The sequence below is a fragment of the Papio anubis genome, chromosome 3 (assembly GCF_008728515.1).
Source record: "Papio anubis isolate 15944 chromosome 3, Panubis1.0, whole genome shotgun sequence".
Lineage (NCBI taxonomy): Eukaryota > Metazoa > Chordata > Mammalia > Primates > Cercopithecidae > Papio > Papio anubis.
The window spans coordinates 133,931,000-133,949,708 of NC_044978.1; the positions used below are offsets into that span (position 1 = coordinate 133,931,000).

The window sequence follows — 18,709 nt, forward strand, 5'->3', positions numbered from 1 at the left end:
AGGTGAGATGATATCTCATAGTAGTTTTGGTTTGAGTTTCTCTGATGATCAGTTATGCTAAGCACCCTTTTATATGCCTGTTTGCCATTTGTGTGTCTTCTTTTGAAAATGTCTATTCAAATCTTTTGCCCATTTTTTGATTGGATTATCAGATGTTTTCCTATAGGGTTGTTTGACCTTCATATATATGTTGATTATTTAGTCCCTTGTCAGATGGGTGGTTGCAAGGATTTTCTCTCATTCTGTGGGTTGTGTCTTGACTCTGTTGGTTGTTTCCTTTGCTGTGCAGAAGCTTTTAAACTTGACGTGATCCCGTTTGTCCATTTTTACTTTGAGCATCTGTGGTTGTGGGGTATTACTCAAGAAATTTTTGCCCAGACCAATGTCTTAGAGACTTTCTCCAATGTTTTCTTGTAGGAGTTTCATGTTTTGAGGTCTTAGACTTAAATAGTTAATCCTTTTTTATTTTATTTTTGTGCATGGCAAGCGATAGAGGTCTAGAGTCATTCTTCTGCATATGGACATCCAATTTCCCCAGCACCATTTATTAAAGAGATTGTCTTTTCCCCAGTGTTTGTTCTTGGCACCTTTGTTGAAAATGAGCTCACTGTAGATATGTGGATTTGTTTCTGGGTTCTCTATTCTATTCCATTGGTCTATTTGTTTTTATTCCAGTACCATGCTGTTTTGGTTACTATAGTTCTGTATTATAATTTGAAGTCAGGTAATATGATTCCTCCAGTTGTTCCTTCAGTTGTTCTTTTTGCTTAGGTAAACTTTGGTTATTCTGGGTCTTTTGTTGTTCCATATAAATTTTAGGATTTTTTTTTTTTTTTTTTGTATTTCTGTGAAGAATGTCATCAGTGTTTTGATAGGGATTGCATTGAATCTGTAGGTTGCTTTGGATAGTATGGACATTTTAACAATATTTATTCTTCCTATCCATGAACATGACATATCTTCATTTTCTTTCATTAGTGTTTTATAGTTTTCATTATAGTGATCTTCCACTTCTTTGGTTAATTGAATTCTTATGTATTTAACTTTGTGTGTGGCTACTGTAAATGAGATTACTTTTTTTTCTTTCTCAGATTATTCACTGTTGGCATATAAAAATGCTACTGAGTTTCATATGTTGGTTTTGTATCCTGCAATTTTACTGAATTCATTTATCCATTCTAATAGTTTTTTGGTGGAGTCTTCAGGTTTTTCCAAATGTAAGGTCATATCATCTGCAAACAAGGATGCTTTGACCCCTTCCTTTCTAATTTGAATGCCCTTTATTTCTTTGTCTTGTCTGATTGCTCTAGCTAGAGCTTCTAGTGCTTTGTTGAAAAACAGTGGTGAAAGTGAGCATCCTTGTTGTGCTCCAGATGATAGAAGAAAGGGGGTTTTAGTTTTTCTCCATTATATGATACAAACTATGGGTCAAAATATATTTTTAAATGGTCTCAATTTTCTCTTCTTCTGTATGCAGAAGTGATGCGAAAAATGACTGACCAGGTAAACTACCAGGCAAACAAACTGACACTTCTGCAGAACAAGATTGACAATATTTCTTTGACTGTGAATGACATAAGGAACACTTACTCTTCCCTAGAAGGAAAAGTCAATGAAGATAAAGGCAGAGAATTTCAATCTCTTCTAAAAGGTAAAAATAAAATAAAATAAATTATTCATTCAGTAACACAGGAAGCAAATGATTCATTTTTCTTTTCTTACATCACTTCGAGATCTTTGCTTTAGTCTGGGTGGTATGGAAACCTAAGAAAGATATTTTTTGAATGAGATATAAAATCACTAAAATTCTGAAATAATTTGAAATATCTACATTTTATTATATATACTGAAGTATTTGAATATTCCATTTGGTTGATAAACATAATGCATCTAATTATAGCCTTACTTATATTCATTTTTAGTTAACGCGAGTCATATTAATTTACTTCCATTGTGTTATCCACTTCAAGAATAAAGATACATTTAGGGGATCAAGACAGCTAGATGCCTGTTTGACTCAATACTAATCTGAAGTGGATCATTAGCCCCAAAATTTTCTAGGTTATGGTGTAAAATCTACTAAATACATCCTAAAACATTCCAGTTATTATTAATATTAAAAAAATTTATATATGTGAATAGGCTTTGCCTGAATTTTGTGCTCTTAAAACAGTGGGCTTAAAAGCAGGCTATGTTTCTTTCTGGAGGCTCTACAGGATAATCCATTTTCTGCTAATCCAAGTTGTTGGCAGAACTCATTTTCTTGCAGTTGTAGGACTGAGGTCCCTGTTTTCTTGATGTCTGTAAACTGAGGTCCATTCCCAGCTTCTAGAAGCCATTGCATTTCTTGACTCATAGTCCTCCATCTTTAAAGCCAGCTACACTGTGTTGAGTTCTCTCTGCATCTTTCTGACCATGTAACTCCATTGGACCTACCTGGATAATCAGAAAAATCTCCCTATCTCAAGGCACTTAACTTAATCACATTTGCCAAGTCCCTTTTGCCATGTAAGATACATATTCACAGATATGGGGAATTAGCATATGGACACCTTGGGGGAAATGGGTGTGTCTTATTCTGCCTGCCACAGAGATTTATGTATAGTGAGTAATTGCTATGAAAGTGTTATACACAGGATACAATGGGACTACTTGACACTTGCAACAAATCCAATCTAAGGGGACCAGGGAAAGCATCTAGAAGGAGAAACCATCTCGATGTTAACCAGGCAAAAGGGTTTCAGGTAGGGCAAGGATGTTCTAGGCATGCAGTTAGTTTGGTTCCTGGGAGTGTCCCAAATGGGTTTATTGTATGAAACTTGTCTGTTTGCAAGTTTCAGGATTACTGGGTTTTTTCCTTTTGCTTTATTCATTAAAAAACTCAGTGTACAACCCAATTTTTATGATTCACAAGTTATCTTTTCTCTATTGTGGTTCTCAGATTTAAAAAAGACAAATAGGTGGATATTTAATATATCATCTACCAGTACAGACACTTACATAACTCAACAACAATTATGATTTTTTAATCATATAAATAATTGCTGCTACTCAGCCACTAAAAGAGAGACCTTGTCCTACGTATCTGATATGACCCAACCTTACCAATGCTAAGCATGAGAAGGAAATATTTTCCATACATATTTTCTATGAGAAGGAAAGAAGTCAAATAGAAACAGTATGTAATTGACTATAACCATCTGAATGAGATTTGTTTAGCAAGAGTTGGTTCTCATGAGCTAAGAGAATTAGCCTGTCACCTATTTTTTGTGACCTACCAGCCTACTACAAAGATTCTGGCACTGACACAGGAGAAAAATCACACACTCACAGCAACAGCGTTAATAATGAAACTCCCTCCTCAATAGGAGGAATTAATTGTATACTGAGCACAGTCATTAATTATAAGAACCAGAGGGCTTGAAGTTAATGAATATTCTTACAGGAAACAAAAACTAAACCCACCTGCAAGGTGCTGTGCTTGCCTAGCGAAACCACAGCTTCCTCCTTTGTTTATTTTACATCCAAGGTGAAAAACACTGCTTAATCTGACAGTAGCCATAGAAACTGTTGAAAATCAAATGTCTCAAATCCTTAAGAGGAGGTGGATACCTTAAGAGGCACCTAAATGTTATTAAAAGGCCATACATTCACAGTCACAGAAGGGGCATGCGAAGGTATCTAATACCAAATATATCTGGTAAGTCACCAAATGTAATATGCTTTTAAGAAAGTGGAAGCATATCAGTCACAGGAAACAGAATCAAATAGAATTAAAACGATATGCCCACTCAAATATTAACATAAAGCACTTTGATATGTTCTTGCAAAATCAGATTCTTGCACAGATGCTTGTTTAGTAACAAATTGTAGAAATGTCATCTGAAAAGCTTCTTATCCCAAAACACATTTTTAAGCTAATAATCTGTTTAATGGCTTTTCAGACATTGCTGTGATTTTGCACTCTCTTCAATGTATTTTTCCAAAAAAGTGTTAAAGCATAATAGCTAATTTATATTATTCATTTTCATTTTTTTTCCTAATTATATTGATCAAGCTTTTGTACTGAGTTTTATCTATCTGCAGCGTTTTTGCTTATTGTTATTCTTATTATGGCTTTCAGGTCATGTAGTTTTTTGTTTGCTGAAGTTAAACATTTATTGTAATTGTTCACAACTAATAAAGTCAATAAAGCTTAAATTTTATTATTTCTTTTAAATTTTGAAAAATTGTAAGGTTATAAAGTCAAAGAAGGTCTAATCTGAACCTTAAATGTTTTATTATATTTCATCAAGTTTTTGACGTCAGGAGAATTAGAGTCATTTTTAACTAATGGGAAATGACTAAATGTTCTTATAGAAAGAGTAATATTACTATTACTATTGAATAGTACCTTACACTCAATGATACTTACATATTCTTTTTTAAGACCAGAAGTCTAATTTTCTAAATTTTACTTTCTCTGTATAGCATATAGAATGTACTTCATGAATATTTATTTAATAAATGGGTGACTGGTTAAATGCTAAGCAAAATGTAGAAGATAAAAATATTTTAAAGCCTTTCTGGTGTGATTATCCATGTTATTTGATACAAATGCTAGGACTGTTTCTGCATAATTTATCTTAATTGTGGCTAGTCTTTTCTAATTCATTTAGCCTTTTCTTAGTACTTTAAGGCTGTGGTCATTGATTACTATTCCATATTTCATGTTTTGTTTTCTTTTTTCAATTACATACAAATTGATCTTTGGACTTTTAAACTTACTTTAGTTTCCACTAAGTTTATAAAAAGTAAAGTAAAATATCTTTTCCATTTTTTTTTTTTCATCTGGCAACACTGATCTTTATGATGTAGGATTTCCAGAGAAACGTTTATCCATCTAAATTGTAATATTTACAGCTTTGTTTTTGTACAAAGTTGTCAATATCAAAATGCTCAAACATCATTATATTTTAATAATCACTCTTTCACATATTTTATGTAAGTCCCTCATGTATGTTAAGTGCTTTTTAAAACTTACTTACAAAATAGAGACATGTAGAGCCTATTCTTTTAATCCTAGGATGATCTTTCTTTAATAGACTACCTAGTAGCCCTAACTGATGGCAATATCCCATTGTACAGACTTTCCTGTCTAAAATGCTTTGCATTATGTTGTATTTTACATTATAGTCATTGATTATGGTGTTAGTCCATTTTCATATTGCTACAAAAAAAAAAAAAAAAAAAACCTGAGAGAGAGTAATTTATATAGAAAAAGAGGTTTAATGGACTTGGTTCCACGTGGCTGGGGAGGCCTCACAATCAAGGCAGAAGGTGAAGAAGGAGCAAAGCCACACCTTACATGGTGGCAGGCAAGAGAGCATGTGCAGGGGAACTGCCCTATATAAAACCATCAGATCTTGTGAGACTTATTCACTATCATGAAAACAATATGGGATAAACCCCTCCCCATGATTCAATTATCTCCCAATGGATCCCTCCCATGACATATGGGTATTATGGAAGCAACAATTCAAGATGAGATTTGGGTTGGGACAACGCCAAACCATATTTTTCCATCCCTGGCCCCTTCCAAATCTCATGTCCTCACATTTCAAAACGATCATGCCTTCCCAACAGTCCCCCAAAGTCTTCATTCATTTCAGCATTAACTCAAAAGTCCACAGTCCAAAGCCTCATCTGAGACAAGGCAGGTTCCTTCTGCCTATGAACCTGTAAAATCAAAAGGAAGTTAGTTACTTCCTAGATATAATGCGGGCACAGGCATTGGGTAAATACATCCATTCTAAATGGGAGAAATTGGCCAAAACAAAGGGGCTATAGGCCTCATGCAAGTCCGAAATCCAGTGGAGCAGTCAAATCTTAAAGCTCCGAAATGATCTCCTTTGACTCCATATCTCATATCCAAGTCACACTGATGGAAGAGGTGGGTCCCCATGGTAGTGGGCAGCTCCACCCCAGGGCTTTACAGGGTACAGCCTCTCTCCCAGCTGCTTCCATGGGCTGATGTTGAGTGTCTGTGGCTTTTCCTCATGCACGGTGCAAGCTGTCAGTGAATCTACCATTCTGGGGTCTGCAGGACAGTGGCCCTCCTCTCACAGCTCCACTAGGTAGTACCCAAGTAGATACTCTGTTTGGGGGGGTCCCACCCCACATTTCCCTTCTGCACCACCCTAGCAGAGGTTCTCTATAAAGGCTCTGCCCTAAAGCAGACCTCTGCCAGGATATCCGTGTGTTTCTATACATCCTTTGAAATCTAGGCGGAGGTTCTCAAACCTCAAATCTTGACTTTCGTGCATCTGAAAGCCCAATACCACATGTAAGCCACCAAGGCTTGGGGCTTGCACCCTCTGAAGCAATGGCCTGAACTATGCATTGGTCCCTTTTAGCCATGGCTGGGACACAGAGCACCAAGTCCTGAAACAGCACAATGGAGCAAGGTCCCCATGAAACCTTTTTTTCCTCCTAGGCTTCTCAGCTTGTGATGGGAGGCACTGCTTTGAAAACTCTGACATGTCCTGAAGGCATTTTCTCCATTGTCTTGGCAATTAACATTTGGCTCCTTGTTACTTATGCAAATTTCTGCCACCAGCTTGAATTTCTCCTCAGAAATTTTTTTTTTTTTCTTTTCTAGTTCATCATCAGGCTGCAAATTTTTGAACTTTTATGCTCTGCTTCCCTTTTAAACATAAGCTCCAATTCCAAGCCATATATTTGCGAATTAATAAAACTGAAAAGAGCACCCAAGTGACTTCTTGAACTCTGCTGCCTAGATATTTCTTCTGCCAGATATCTTAAATCATTTCTCTCAAGTTCAAAGTTCCACAGATCTCTAGGGCAGGGGCAAAATATCACCAGTCTCTTTGCTAAAGCATATCAAGAATCACCTTTGCTCCAATTCCCAATATGTTCCTCATCTCCATCTGAGACCACGTAGCCTGGACTTTTTGGTCAAAACCATTCAACAAGTCTCCAGGAAGCTCCAAATTTTCTGACATATTCCTGTCTTCTTCTGAGCCCTCCAAACTATTCCCACCTCTGCCTGTTACCCAGTTCCAAAGTCGCTTCCACATTTTCAGGTGTCTTAATAGCAGTACCTCACTCTACTGATAACCATTCCCCACTCTACTGGTAACAACTATATTAATCCATTTTTATACTGCTATGAAGAAATACCCAAGACTGGGTAATTTATAAAAAAAAAAAAAAAGAGGTTTAATGGACTCACAGTTCCATATAGCTAGGGGAGCTTCACGATCGTGGCAGAAGGCGAAGAAAGAGCAAAGCCATGTGTTACATGGCAGCAAGCAAGAGGGTGTGTGCAGGGGAACTGCCCTTTATAAAACCATCAGATCTTGTGAGAACTCACTATCTTGAGAATAGCATGGGAAAAACCCACCCCCATGATTCAATTACCTTCCACTGGGTCCCTCTCACAACATGTGGGGATTATGGGAAGTAAGATTCAAGATGAGATTTGGGTGGGGATACAGCCAAGCCATATTAATTATATTTTGAATGTGAATGGACATATCTTCCATTTATGTGTACTTCATCACTAGATATTATAAATAGATCTCTAGTACATGTATTTTTTTCTGTTTTCTGTCTTTGTATGCAAGTTTTTTTATATTTTAAATAGTCATTTTCTATTCTAAATAGTTATGAATATTAATAACTGTGAATAGTCCAGTATACTTTTCCTGTTCCTTTTTTTTCATGCTACGTTTAGAGACTACTGCAATCATGTCTTACTATTAATCCATGTTTTCTAATATTTGAGACAGTACTATGTGTTTCATTACTTGCAAGTTTTCTCTTCTCTTTTTGTTAAAAATTAATGTCATACTATAATAATATGTCAGGTGTATCTTGAATTCCTATTTTCATTGGAGGAAGACTTAATTTTGAAATTCCCAAGCTTCATTATTATTATTTTATTGTTATTATAAACCAGTATTAAATCTTATGAATATTACTTCATTTTTTCCTCATTTGAGAATATCATTAAGATTTTCCCCAGAAGTCAATTTATTAGCTTTTATAAGCTCAAAGCATAAGCTCTGAAACTTCATTACTAGAAACCTAATAACACAGTCATGAACTAACATCAGGTATTATTTACTAAAGCAGAAAGCCCAAAGCCATTTATTTTCATACAAAACTAAAACTAGACCTAGAATTATTACACACAACAGTGTATTACTGAAGTCAGTAGTAGTTCCCTCATGTCTTTCATCCAAAGGACCTTAGTTTTATGGTTTTATTATGTTCTAGTATGTTTTGCAAGTGATATCTCCTCTCAGATTTATTATTTAAGGAATTGATCACCTTTTGTGAGTTATAGTAATTTTTAAAATTTTATAAGTAAATGTAGTTAAGTGGTATTTTTATTATTACATGTTATTAATGTTTAATTTCAAACTTTTTAATCTTTTTAGAGATGCTTAAAGTCTCATATAATGAAAATTATGTATTATTTATTATTTCTTTCTCTAGATCTAAAATCCAAAAGCATTAATGTACTGGTAAGAGACATAGTAAGAGAACAATTTAAAATGTTTCAAAATGACATGCAAGACACCGTAGCACAGCTCTTCAAGACTGTATCAAGTCTATCAGAGGACCTTGAAAGCACCAGGCAAATAATTAAAAAAGTTAATGAATCTGTGGTTTCAATAGCAGCCCAGCAAAAGTCTGTTTTAATGCAAGACGATCGGCCCACTTTGACTGATATAGTAGATCTAAGGAATCACATTGTGAATGTAAGGCAAGAAATGACTGTTACATGTGAGAAGCCTATTAAAGAACTAGAAGTAAAGCAGACTCATTTAGAAGGTGCTCTAGAACAGGAACACTCAAGAAGCATTCTGTATTATGAATCCCTCAATAAAACTCTTTCTCAATTGAAGGAAGTACATGAGCAGCTTTTATCCACTGAACAGGTATCAGACCAGAAGAATGTTCCAGCCGTTGAGTCACTTAGCAATAATGTCACTGAATACATGTCTACTTTGCATGAGAATATAAAGAAGCAGAGTTTGATGATGCTGCAACTGTTTGAAGATTTGCACATTCAAGAAAGCAAGATTAACAATCTCACCATCTCTTTAGAGATGGAGAAAGAGTCTCTCAGAGGTGAATGTGAAGACATGTTATCCAAATGCAGAAATGATTTTAAATTTCAACTTAAGGACACAGAAGAGAATTTACATGTGTTAAACCAAACATTGGCTGAAGTTCTGTTTCCAATGGACAATAAGATGGATCAAATGAGTGAGCAACTAAATGATTTGACTTATGATATGGAGATCCTTCAACCCTTGCTTGAGCAGGGAGCATCACTCAGACAGACAATGACATATGAACAACCAAAGGAAGCAATAGTGACAAGGAAAAAGATAGAAAATCTGACTAGTGCTGTCAATAGTCTAAATTTTATTATCAAAGAACTTACAAAAAGACACAACTTACTTAGAAATGAAGTACAGAGTCGTGATGATACCTTAGAAAGACGTATCAATGAATATGCCTTAGAAATGGAAGATGGCCTAAATAAGACAATGACTATTGTAAATAATGCTATTGATTTCATTCAAGATAACTATGCCCTAAAAGAGACTTTAAGTACTATTAAAGATAATCATGAGGTCCATCATAAATGTACCTCCGATATGGAAACTATTTTGACATTTATTCCTCAGTTCCAACGTCTGAATGATTCTATTCAGATTTTGATCAATGACAATCAGAGATACAACTTTGTTTTGCAAGTTGCCAAGACCCTTGCAGGTATTCATAGAGATGAGAAACTAAATCAGTCCAACTTCCAAAAGATGTTTCAAATGTTCAATGAAACCACTTCCCAAGTGAGAAAATACCAGCAGAATATGAGTCATTTGGAAGAAAAAATGCTGTTAGCCACCAAGATTTCCAAAAATTTGGAAACTCGGTTGCAAGACATTGAGTCTAAAGTTACCCAGACGCTCATACCTTATTATATTTCACTTAAAAAAGGCAATGTGGTTACAAATGAGAGAGATCAGGCTCTTCAACTGCAAGTATTGAATTCTAGATTTAAGGCATTGGAAGCAAAATCCATCCATCTTTCAAGTAACTTCTTTTTGCTTAACAAAACTCTCCATGAAGTTTTAACAATGTGTCACAATGCTGCTACAAGTGTGTCAGAACTGAATGCTACCATACCTAAGTGGATAAAACGTTCCCTGCCAGATATTCAACTTCTTCAGAAAGGTCTGACAGAATTTGTGGAACCAATAATTCAAATAAAAACTCAAGCTGTCCTCTCTAATTTAACTTGTTGTATAGATCAATCGTTGCCTGGTAGTCTGGCAAATGTTGTCAAGTCTAAGAAGCAAGTAAAATCATTGCCGAAGAAAATTAATATGCTTAAGAAACCAACGGTAAATCTTACCACTGTCCTGATAGGCCGGACTCAAAGAAACACAGACAACGTAATATATCCTGGTAAGCTGTTACTGAAAAGTAACTTTTAATCTCTCTTTTTACTTAAATGATATTTAATAGATCTGTACAGTTGAGCAAGACCATTAAATATAAAACAACATACCTGAACTTGGGTAGATAGTCAAGTTGTGAAGATGACTGACATTTAAATCTGAATCTATCTTACAGTATTTTAGGTATCAATACAAAACAAATATTTCTAGTGTGTATTTGGCTATAAGTTTCTAAAATTTTTCTGACTAGCCCTCTATAAAATAATTAAATTTGCTCCTATAGAACAATTTGCTTTGTACAAGTAATTAAACAAAGCTGTTAAGCAAGGAGATCTTTGATAGACCAGACTTGCTCATTTTGATATGCAATAGGAACTCAGTAAATATCTGTTCAATGATGATCTGACAATGAATGTCCAGGAAATAGATTTGGGTAAATCATAGAAGGTCATCAATGCCAAGCTAAGTGCTTAGACATGATTTTGTAAAGAGTAGGTGTCTGAAAATTTGTATCAGTGGATTGGTTGTGGTAAGAGCTGCAACTCAAAAGCATGAAGCTAGCAATAGTGTATAGTGTGATTGCAGAGGTGATATTAGGGATGTTACTGAATGAATATTGGCAAGAGGCATAGAGGAAGCTCTAAGGCAGATGTGAGAAATGTTGAAAAGCTCCCATAAACAGAAACAGAGGGAGAGTGTCAAGAAAAATGATTTGAGGAACATCAAATCTTGACTCTCATCCTAGCTGTATTAGTAAGTTTCTGTGTTAGTTAATAGCACTAGGTAAAACGTTCACCTCTCTAGGCCTTAGTTTCTTCCTTTTAGGTGATGAGATTGCAATAGGTGATTCGCTGAGGTGCTTAGTAGGGATATGCTGAAGACTGCATCACTGTAAAAAAAAACACGATCTGTTCACAGCCTTAATGCATGACACTTGGAAAAGAGGGAGACCTAGACTTTTCCCATGTTTTGAATTTGGGAAATGACAGAATAGTGGTACCATTAACAGATGTTCTAAACACCAAAGAAGAAGCATGTATTTTGGAAGAAAGAGGAATTGTGTGGTGCATATAAATTGCATAATAGTACCTCTGTATGAAATAAGTGTTTTATGAATATGGTTGTCATATAAGTAATATTGAATAATCTTTTCACAATAAGAATGGCTATTCATTCTTACAAAAAGAAATGGCTGTATTTTTCTCATATGAGTCTGTTGTTAAATTATAGCCCATTTGTATGAATTTTGTACTTTATTGCTTTTTCATTACAAAGGATGACCATTATTCTAACATAATATGACTCTTATTTAATGTATGTTTTGATAATATTAAAAATAACAATAAGAGTTGAATTCTCTCCATTATTTAAATTAGTATATTTATTTATGACTCCCCCAGATTAATCTGAACTAATAGAACTAATTTTACTTCTGTAGGAACATAGAACAAACTATTTAGACTTATACGTTTCCCAGAGAAAGACAGTAACTAAGATGTTCTTACATTAACAATTTTGGGAAATATAAGGAGTTGTTTTTTCATACTATTTCTATTCTTGGTCTTCACGTGGACACTTTATCATGATCTTCAATTAGCTATACAGCATGTGTGACCATACATCAGGCAAGCTATGCTATTTTTTAAACATATATATATGCTATTTTCGTAGTAAGTATAAAATTGAAATAGCCTCAAATAAATTGAGGCAAAAACATTTATAGAACATAAGAACTTTCAAACTTTGATAATATAATGAATCCATGTTAGAACCTTATAAAAATTGTATCTAGATACTTGTGATTGACTCAATATTGAGCTTGATAAGCTAATAATAAGAAATAACTGTTTTGATTCTTCTTTTCCAATAAGGCTTTGATAACATTGCTTCCTGTTCCTTTATTTACTGAGAATAGAACTTTTTATGTTCCTGTCTACCAAAAATAACTAGTAAATAAAAGTTCTTTATTTTAAGTGAAGATACCAATAATGATGTCAAGGTAATAAAGGCCTAATTCCCATGTGCAAGGTAGATATTCATTTTATGCCAGACCGGGCCAGCAACAAAATGTATGGGACCCTTTTAAGTGGGTGCATAGGTTTGCATGCCCATTAAGCCAGCCAGACTTCCATGGGTCATAGAACAGATGTCACTCACTGGGCAGCTCAGCAGGCAAGGGCTATGAAAGATGATGAAACCAATGAACTCAGGCTAAGTTCTCTTGTAAGAATCAAACAATTGCAGAATAAACTACTACTTTTGATACCCTGTTTTATACCAGGAGTGGGACACACTGCTTAAATTTGGCTGTTTCATTTCACCTTTGATATTATATAGGTATTATACAGGCACATTGCTCTCCCACATAACTAAAGCCGGAAGATAATTTATCATCATCTTATGAATCTCAGAGTCATATTATTCAGATTATAGCTGCCATCATTTGCAAAATAAGTACAGTATATAGAAAAAAAACAATAGAAACAGTGTTTTAATCTTAATTTTAATAACTGATAACTTACTTTGAAGCCTGATAATATTAATACTGTAATAATATGACATTAGTTAGTATTCATTAATATTTACTGTATGTTAGACACTGTGAAAATTCCCAATATTCATAACTTCATTTAACAATACCTGTGAGGTAAGTATTATTATTTATTCTGAAGATGAGTAAACTGACCCTCGGAGACATTAACTCAAGTATCCTGCCTAAGGTAATTCAACTAGTAAGTGATAGAGCTTGGCTTCTGGCCAGCTAGACTCAGGGCTCAGTCCTCAACCACATGCTCAGAGAGATTGTAGCGTGTGTTCACATGCCTTTCTCTTCTTTCTGTTTCTGTTTCATGCGTCATATGTTTTTCAGTCTGGCCATATCTGAATATTCCATATGGCCAGAGCTGATATTTTTAGGGAGTCTCTTTTCTTGAAGACCCAAATACTGATAATTTGTTTCTGCACATGAGGAAGTAGAGGTGCTACTTTTCAGTTTGGCTTTTCTGGGATATGGCCAGTGGGTACTTATTGAACGTCACCATCAAACAGTCACAAGGTTTTCCTTTGCCTGACGAAGAAGGACAAAATTCAGAGTACTCATCCCTGCCACTTCCTTTTGAGCCATTCCTACATTTATTCATGCTAATTCTGATTCCTAGTAGGCCACTGATGATAAGCTATTCTGGTTCAATTGCTAAATACTTGATTTGTTTCTAAACAATATTCTAATAGACACCAAGAGGTTTTTATTTCATCTTTGAAGATTTGTTTGTACAGCAATTGGCAGACTTATCCCTGCAGAGAGCTTTTGGCTGCCTGCCCTTCCAAGAGCAGCTGAATCCTGCCTTAACACAATGTCAGCAGCTCACTGTTGAGCATGTGCACCTCCTGCTTGTAAAACCATTGGCTTTTTATTTCAACTTTTCCCCTAATGTTTACCAATTTAGTCCTCCTTCATAAGCCTCTCTTATTAATAATTATTCCTGTACTCCCAAGAAAGGTTACTTTGTATAAAACATTTGGTAGTGTTTTAAAATGTAATTTTAAAAATTATAATAGATGTGAATATATGCTATTTAAAAGAGAAAAAAATGAGGATCTAGTGAATATTTACCTGCCTTATATCACATTGAAAACATTTCTAAATTTTGTGACTCAGCATAGAGGCAATTGTGATGACTAATGAGCCCTGAACTTGGAATCAGGACACCAGGGTTCAAGTCCTGCCTGGCAATGTATTTATTTGTAATAAGTTATTTATTTTTCTAGACCTTTCTTTCCTCATTTATAAAATAAGAATAACATACAAACCTTACAAGCTTATTTTGAGAATCAAGAATATAATCTGCAGATAGTGTATTAAGTTATTGCTATACGATGCAATTTTCTTAGCTATATTCAATGTATATGTTTTTATTTTCTCAACATTTTCACTTAATATTTCCATGCATCAACATAATTTACAAACTTATGGCATTTCATTGTTACTTATTATTACTTTGATAAGTCACTTTGTTTCAAACTCTGCATATGCTTATAACTTAGCTTATGGTTATCATACAACGACAAATCAAAAAGAATAGGATACAAAATATAAAGACAGTGTAAAAACATGTACATTGATAAGCACTGAAAATAAATGTCAAAAAGTGGTTTTCTCCAAGTGATTTTCTACTATTTATGTGATTTTTCCATATTATAAAATATTTTCAAATATACCTCAAGATAACTAATAGGTTATCTTCTGTACAAAATGGCTGAATATAAGCCAGTTAAATTTTGAAAGCTATCTGCTTCAATTTAGAATTTATGATGTGTTTTAGAAGTCCCCCAAAAGCAAGTATGCATTTTGTAATTCAATAGAAGCGCTCTTAGGATCTGGTGCATCTATAGTGTTCACAGCTGTGGTTTATTATGGCAAAAAGTTCATAATAGGATCAGCTAAGGAAAAAGATACAAGCTGAGTCTGGGGAAATTTAGGCACAGCATTTTTTATGTTTATCCCTCCCATGATGGACAGCATTTCTGTGTGCTCTTTTTTTCTAGCCACATACACATACACAAAATTAGTAACATGTGTACATTAATTCTGCCCAGACACGCCCATCAGATACTCAGCACCCAAGAGTTCTACTGGGGGTTGGTCACATTAGCATCCTCTGCCTAGGACATACCAAAACCCCAGACTCTCAGAAGGGAAGCAGATATTCAGCATAAGCCATATTGTTTGTACAGAGAGTCTGGGCATGGTGAATGACACTTATCAGTTAGGGAATGGAGAGAAGTCAAGTTCCCAGATGCTAACCAACGGTAAAACCTTCCAAGTAGGCCTTTCTAAAGATAGCAGTCTCTGGCCTGCTCTGTTCACTCTTCTCTGCAGATTATCTTAAAGATATTCTTTGTGTCAGAATTGGTTAGGAGGCCTGTCTGCTGGGGATGGCCTCCCCAGTTTGTGTCAATAAAACATACCAGTGTTGAAGGGAATAGTAAATGAACTCCTTTTTGTTCATGGCTCTCTGTGAGAAGAACAGACTACCCCAGATTTCCATATGATTCCCTTCATAAGGAAGGATGATGACAGCTAAAGAGCGAATGCTGACGAAATTGACAACCTTTTCCGTCACCTTGTCCTCAGTAAAGTAGCCAGGCTATCTAAGGCGCACAGTCAGAAACCCAGATGTTTAATGATCGCATTCTCTGAACCAAAATTTCTAACATTTGCTCTGACATGAAAAAGGAAACGGGAAGGAATTCCAGGTTCCATTTACACAGTTACTGCATATGCTTGGGTTCTTTCCCAAGCAAGAATCACAGGAGCTGTTTCCCAACAATAGATGATTTCTTTGACACCAAGGCTTTGAAACGAATTTTGATTCTTGTTTGTAAATTAAATGCAATAAACATATATTTTTGTACTGGTCATTAACTATATTATGAATTTAAAATTGTACACAATAGTATTATTTTGTAACTTATTATCAAACACGAAAAGGAAGGTGCCAGGATTATTAAATGACAGATTGTAAATTTGCTATGGAATGATCTAAGTGAACATGATATTTTCATCCTGACAAAAATCACAGCATAGAAATAATAGCTGTGTCATATATTAACTGCATATGAAGTCTGAAAAACATACTTCAACTTTTTAATTGCCAGTTTTACTATACATAGATTAAAATGGGCTCTCCAAAGAAATAATAATTATTTTAGGATAAAAACCTGATTTGAACTTTTTAATTCTGATTATGTTGACAGCATTGTTTTAGGGGAAAATATCACATGACACTCCATTGATATCAATATTAATAAATCTAAACTCAAGTGTCTTTACCCTAAAATCAAATTACCAGTGAAATTATGACACAGTGTTTGTAGAAATAAAGCAATCAATGAAAGAAAATTATTGCATGTTGTGCCAGAATGATAAAAGTTCTAAACTACACCTATATTTTTACTTTTTACAAAAATGTAAACAATTGTTTTACAGTTAATCAACCTTCCTTTCAGAATTACTTTCCAGACTTTATAATCTTAAACAAGTGTTAAGATTTGAAATTTGGGTGGAAATTTAGATTTGAGGGATATTGGCATGAAAATGGTGTTTGGAAACTCTGGGTGTGGGTGAACTAAGCCAGGGGACTCAATAAGAGCAGAGTCAGAGGAACAGCAACCTCTAAAGCGTAACTAGAGAGAGAGAAGTCGGGAGAGAATATCAAGAAGAAACAAAAGAGACAGGAGGATGAGTTCATCTGATGTGGACGTTAGCATATGATTGCATTTTCCAGGCCTGCCAAAATAAATTGGAAGTTATAAAAAATACATAATATCCCAAATCATCATCTGAATAATAATGAGACATCAACACTACCTTTTATATGTAACCTAAACTCAGTGACTTTACTGTCAACTAAGAAATTGCTTGTACACAATCATGTGTACATGTATTTAGTCATTTACTTGAACTAGGAAGTTTGTTTGAAAATGTGAAATTGCAGATTTACCTCAAGAGGATCTTTGTAAAACACCTTCCTAGACGGATGCTACAATAAAGATATAATTTCTATTATTCATGGTCATATTAGCTTAAGATGTTGTGCTAAAACTTTTTAAAGCAGTTTTTGTTTTAGGACTCAAATGAATTATTTTTAGAATTATGAATTTGATTTGAAAGTTATAATGATTCATAATTGTTCAACTTGATTCAACAAATATTAAGTCCTAAGTGGGATCAAGTTAGAAAGCAAGGCTCTGGCTCAGTAAACTTTGCAATTTTTTTTTCTAGAAGAATTTGCTAGTGAGGCTGGGAGTGGTGGCTCACCACTGTAATCACAACACTTTGGGAGGCTAAGGTGGGCAGATCACTTGAGGCCAAGAGTTCGAGACCAGCCTGGCCAACCTGGTGAAACCCCATCTCTAATAAAAGTACAAAAATTAGCTGGGTGTAGTGGCACGTGCCTGTAATCCCAGCTACTAGGGAGGCTGAGGCAGGAGAATAGCTTGAACCCAGGAGGCAGAGGTTGCAGTGAGCCAAGATCGTGCCACTGCACTCCAGCTTGGGTGGCAGAGTGAGACTCCATCTCAAAAAAAAAAAAAAAAATTGATAGTGAAAGATATACCTATAGAGCAGTGTTATGTTCTGTTATATTTTATACTTTTTTGATGTTTTGGTACGTGCATATGAATACCATGTTTTTATGAAGCTATTTTGAATGTGAAAGAAACAACACACCACAGCATATTCTAAGTATTTATCTAACTTGTATTCGATTTTTGACTTTTGTACAGTTTAAATTTTTTCTCTATGTTAAATAGTGTTGCACTAATAAATTTTTGTGAACATCTCTAATCTTACTTCCTTAAGATAACATCCAAGAAGTAAAATTATTGGTGCAAAGCCCATGCACATTTTAAAAGAATTTGATAAATATTGCCAAGTTTCTCTTCAGAGAGTATCAGTTTACGCTCCCTTAAGCAACTTATGAAAGGGCCGTGTTTTACCTGTGTGCACATAAATACACATGGGCACGTTAACTTTGCCCAAAAAGTTTGTCTAAAAAATTAAAAAATATTTAAATATGAGACTTTTAACAGACAATGATGACACTATTGGTATCTTTTATTTTATCATTTTAATAGTTGTGCAGTTATATCCCATTGTAATTAGGGAAGCATATTTCGCAGCTATATGGACGAGGGTTGTTTAGAGGCAGGCAAAGTGGTGTTAAGACTGCTGTAATCATCTAGATATGAGAAAATGAGAGCATCAGTTAGAAAAGCTAATGGGGATGGAATGGAAATCAAAGAGCAGGGAGATTACTTTTGGGAAGTTACATTTGGTAAAATAATAAGTTTTATAGACAACAAAAAAGGCAGGATGATGACCTATAGTATTCTTAGTGATTTTGAAATCCTAGGTAGGAAATTAAGGGACCTGAAACAATGTGAGTTTATTTGTTTGTGGTATAACTTACATTTAGTTAAATGTACTAATGTTGATAGATAGCTTATGAGGTTTGACAAATACATAGTCATATAACCTTCACTATAATCAAGATGGAGATCAGTTCCATCACCACCCCTAATTTCCTCATGCGCCTTTGTAGTTAAACCCTGTTCCCACTCCCAAGCACTGGCAACTGGTGATCTGTTTTTTTCCCAGACAATTTTATTTTTTCCCGAATATCTAAGAAACAAACTCATACAATATGTGTAGGCTTTGG

General features: G+C 34.8%; 1 protein-coding gene across 1 annotated transcript in view; it reads left to right on the forward strand.

The window, feature by feature from the left end:
* Nucleotides 1–18,709, forward strand: part of MMRN1 (multimerin 1) — a 76,384-nt gene that overhangs the window by 47,859 nt on the left and 9,816 nt on the right. The window contains exons 6-7 of the mRNA XM_009207185.4: nt 1,478–1,651; nt 8,506–10,494. Of these exons, the coding sequence (XP_009205449.2) occupies nt 1,478–1,651; nt 8,506–10,494 (2,163 nt within the window). The remainder of the gene's footprint in view (nt 1–1,477; nt 1,652–8,505; nt 10,495–18,709) is intronic.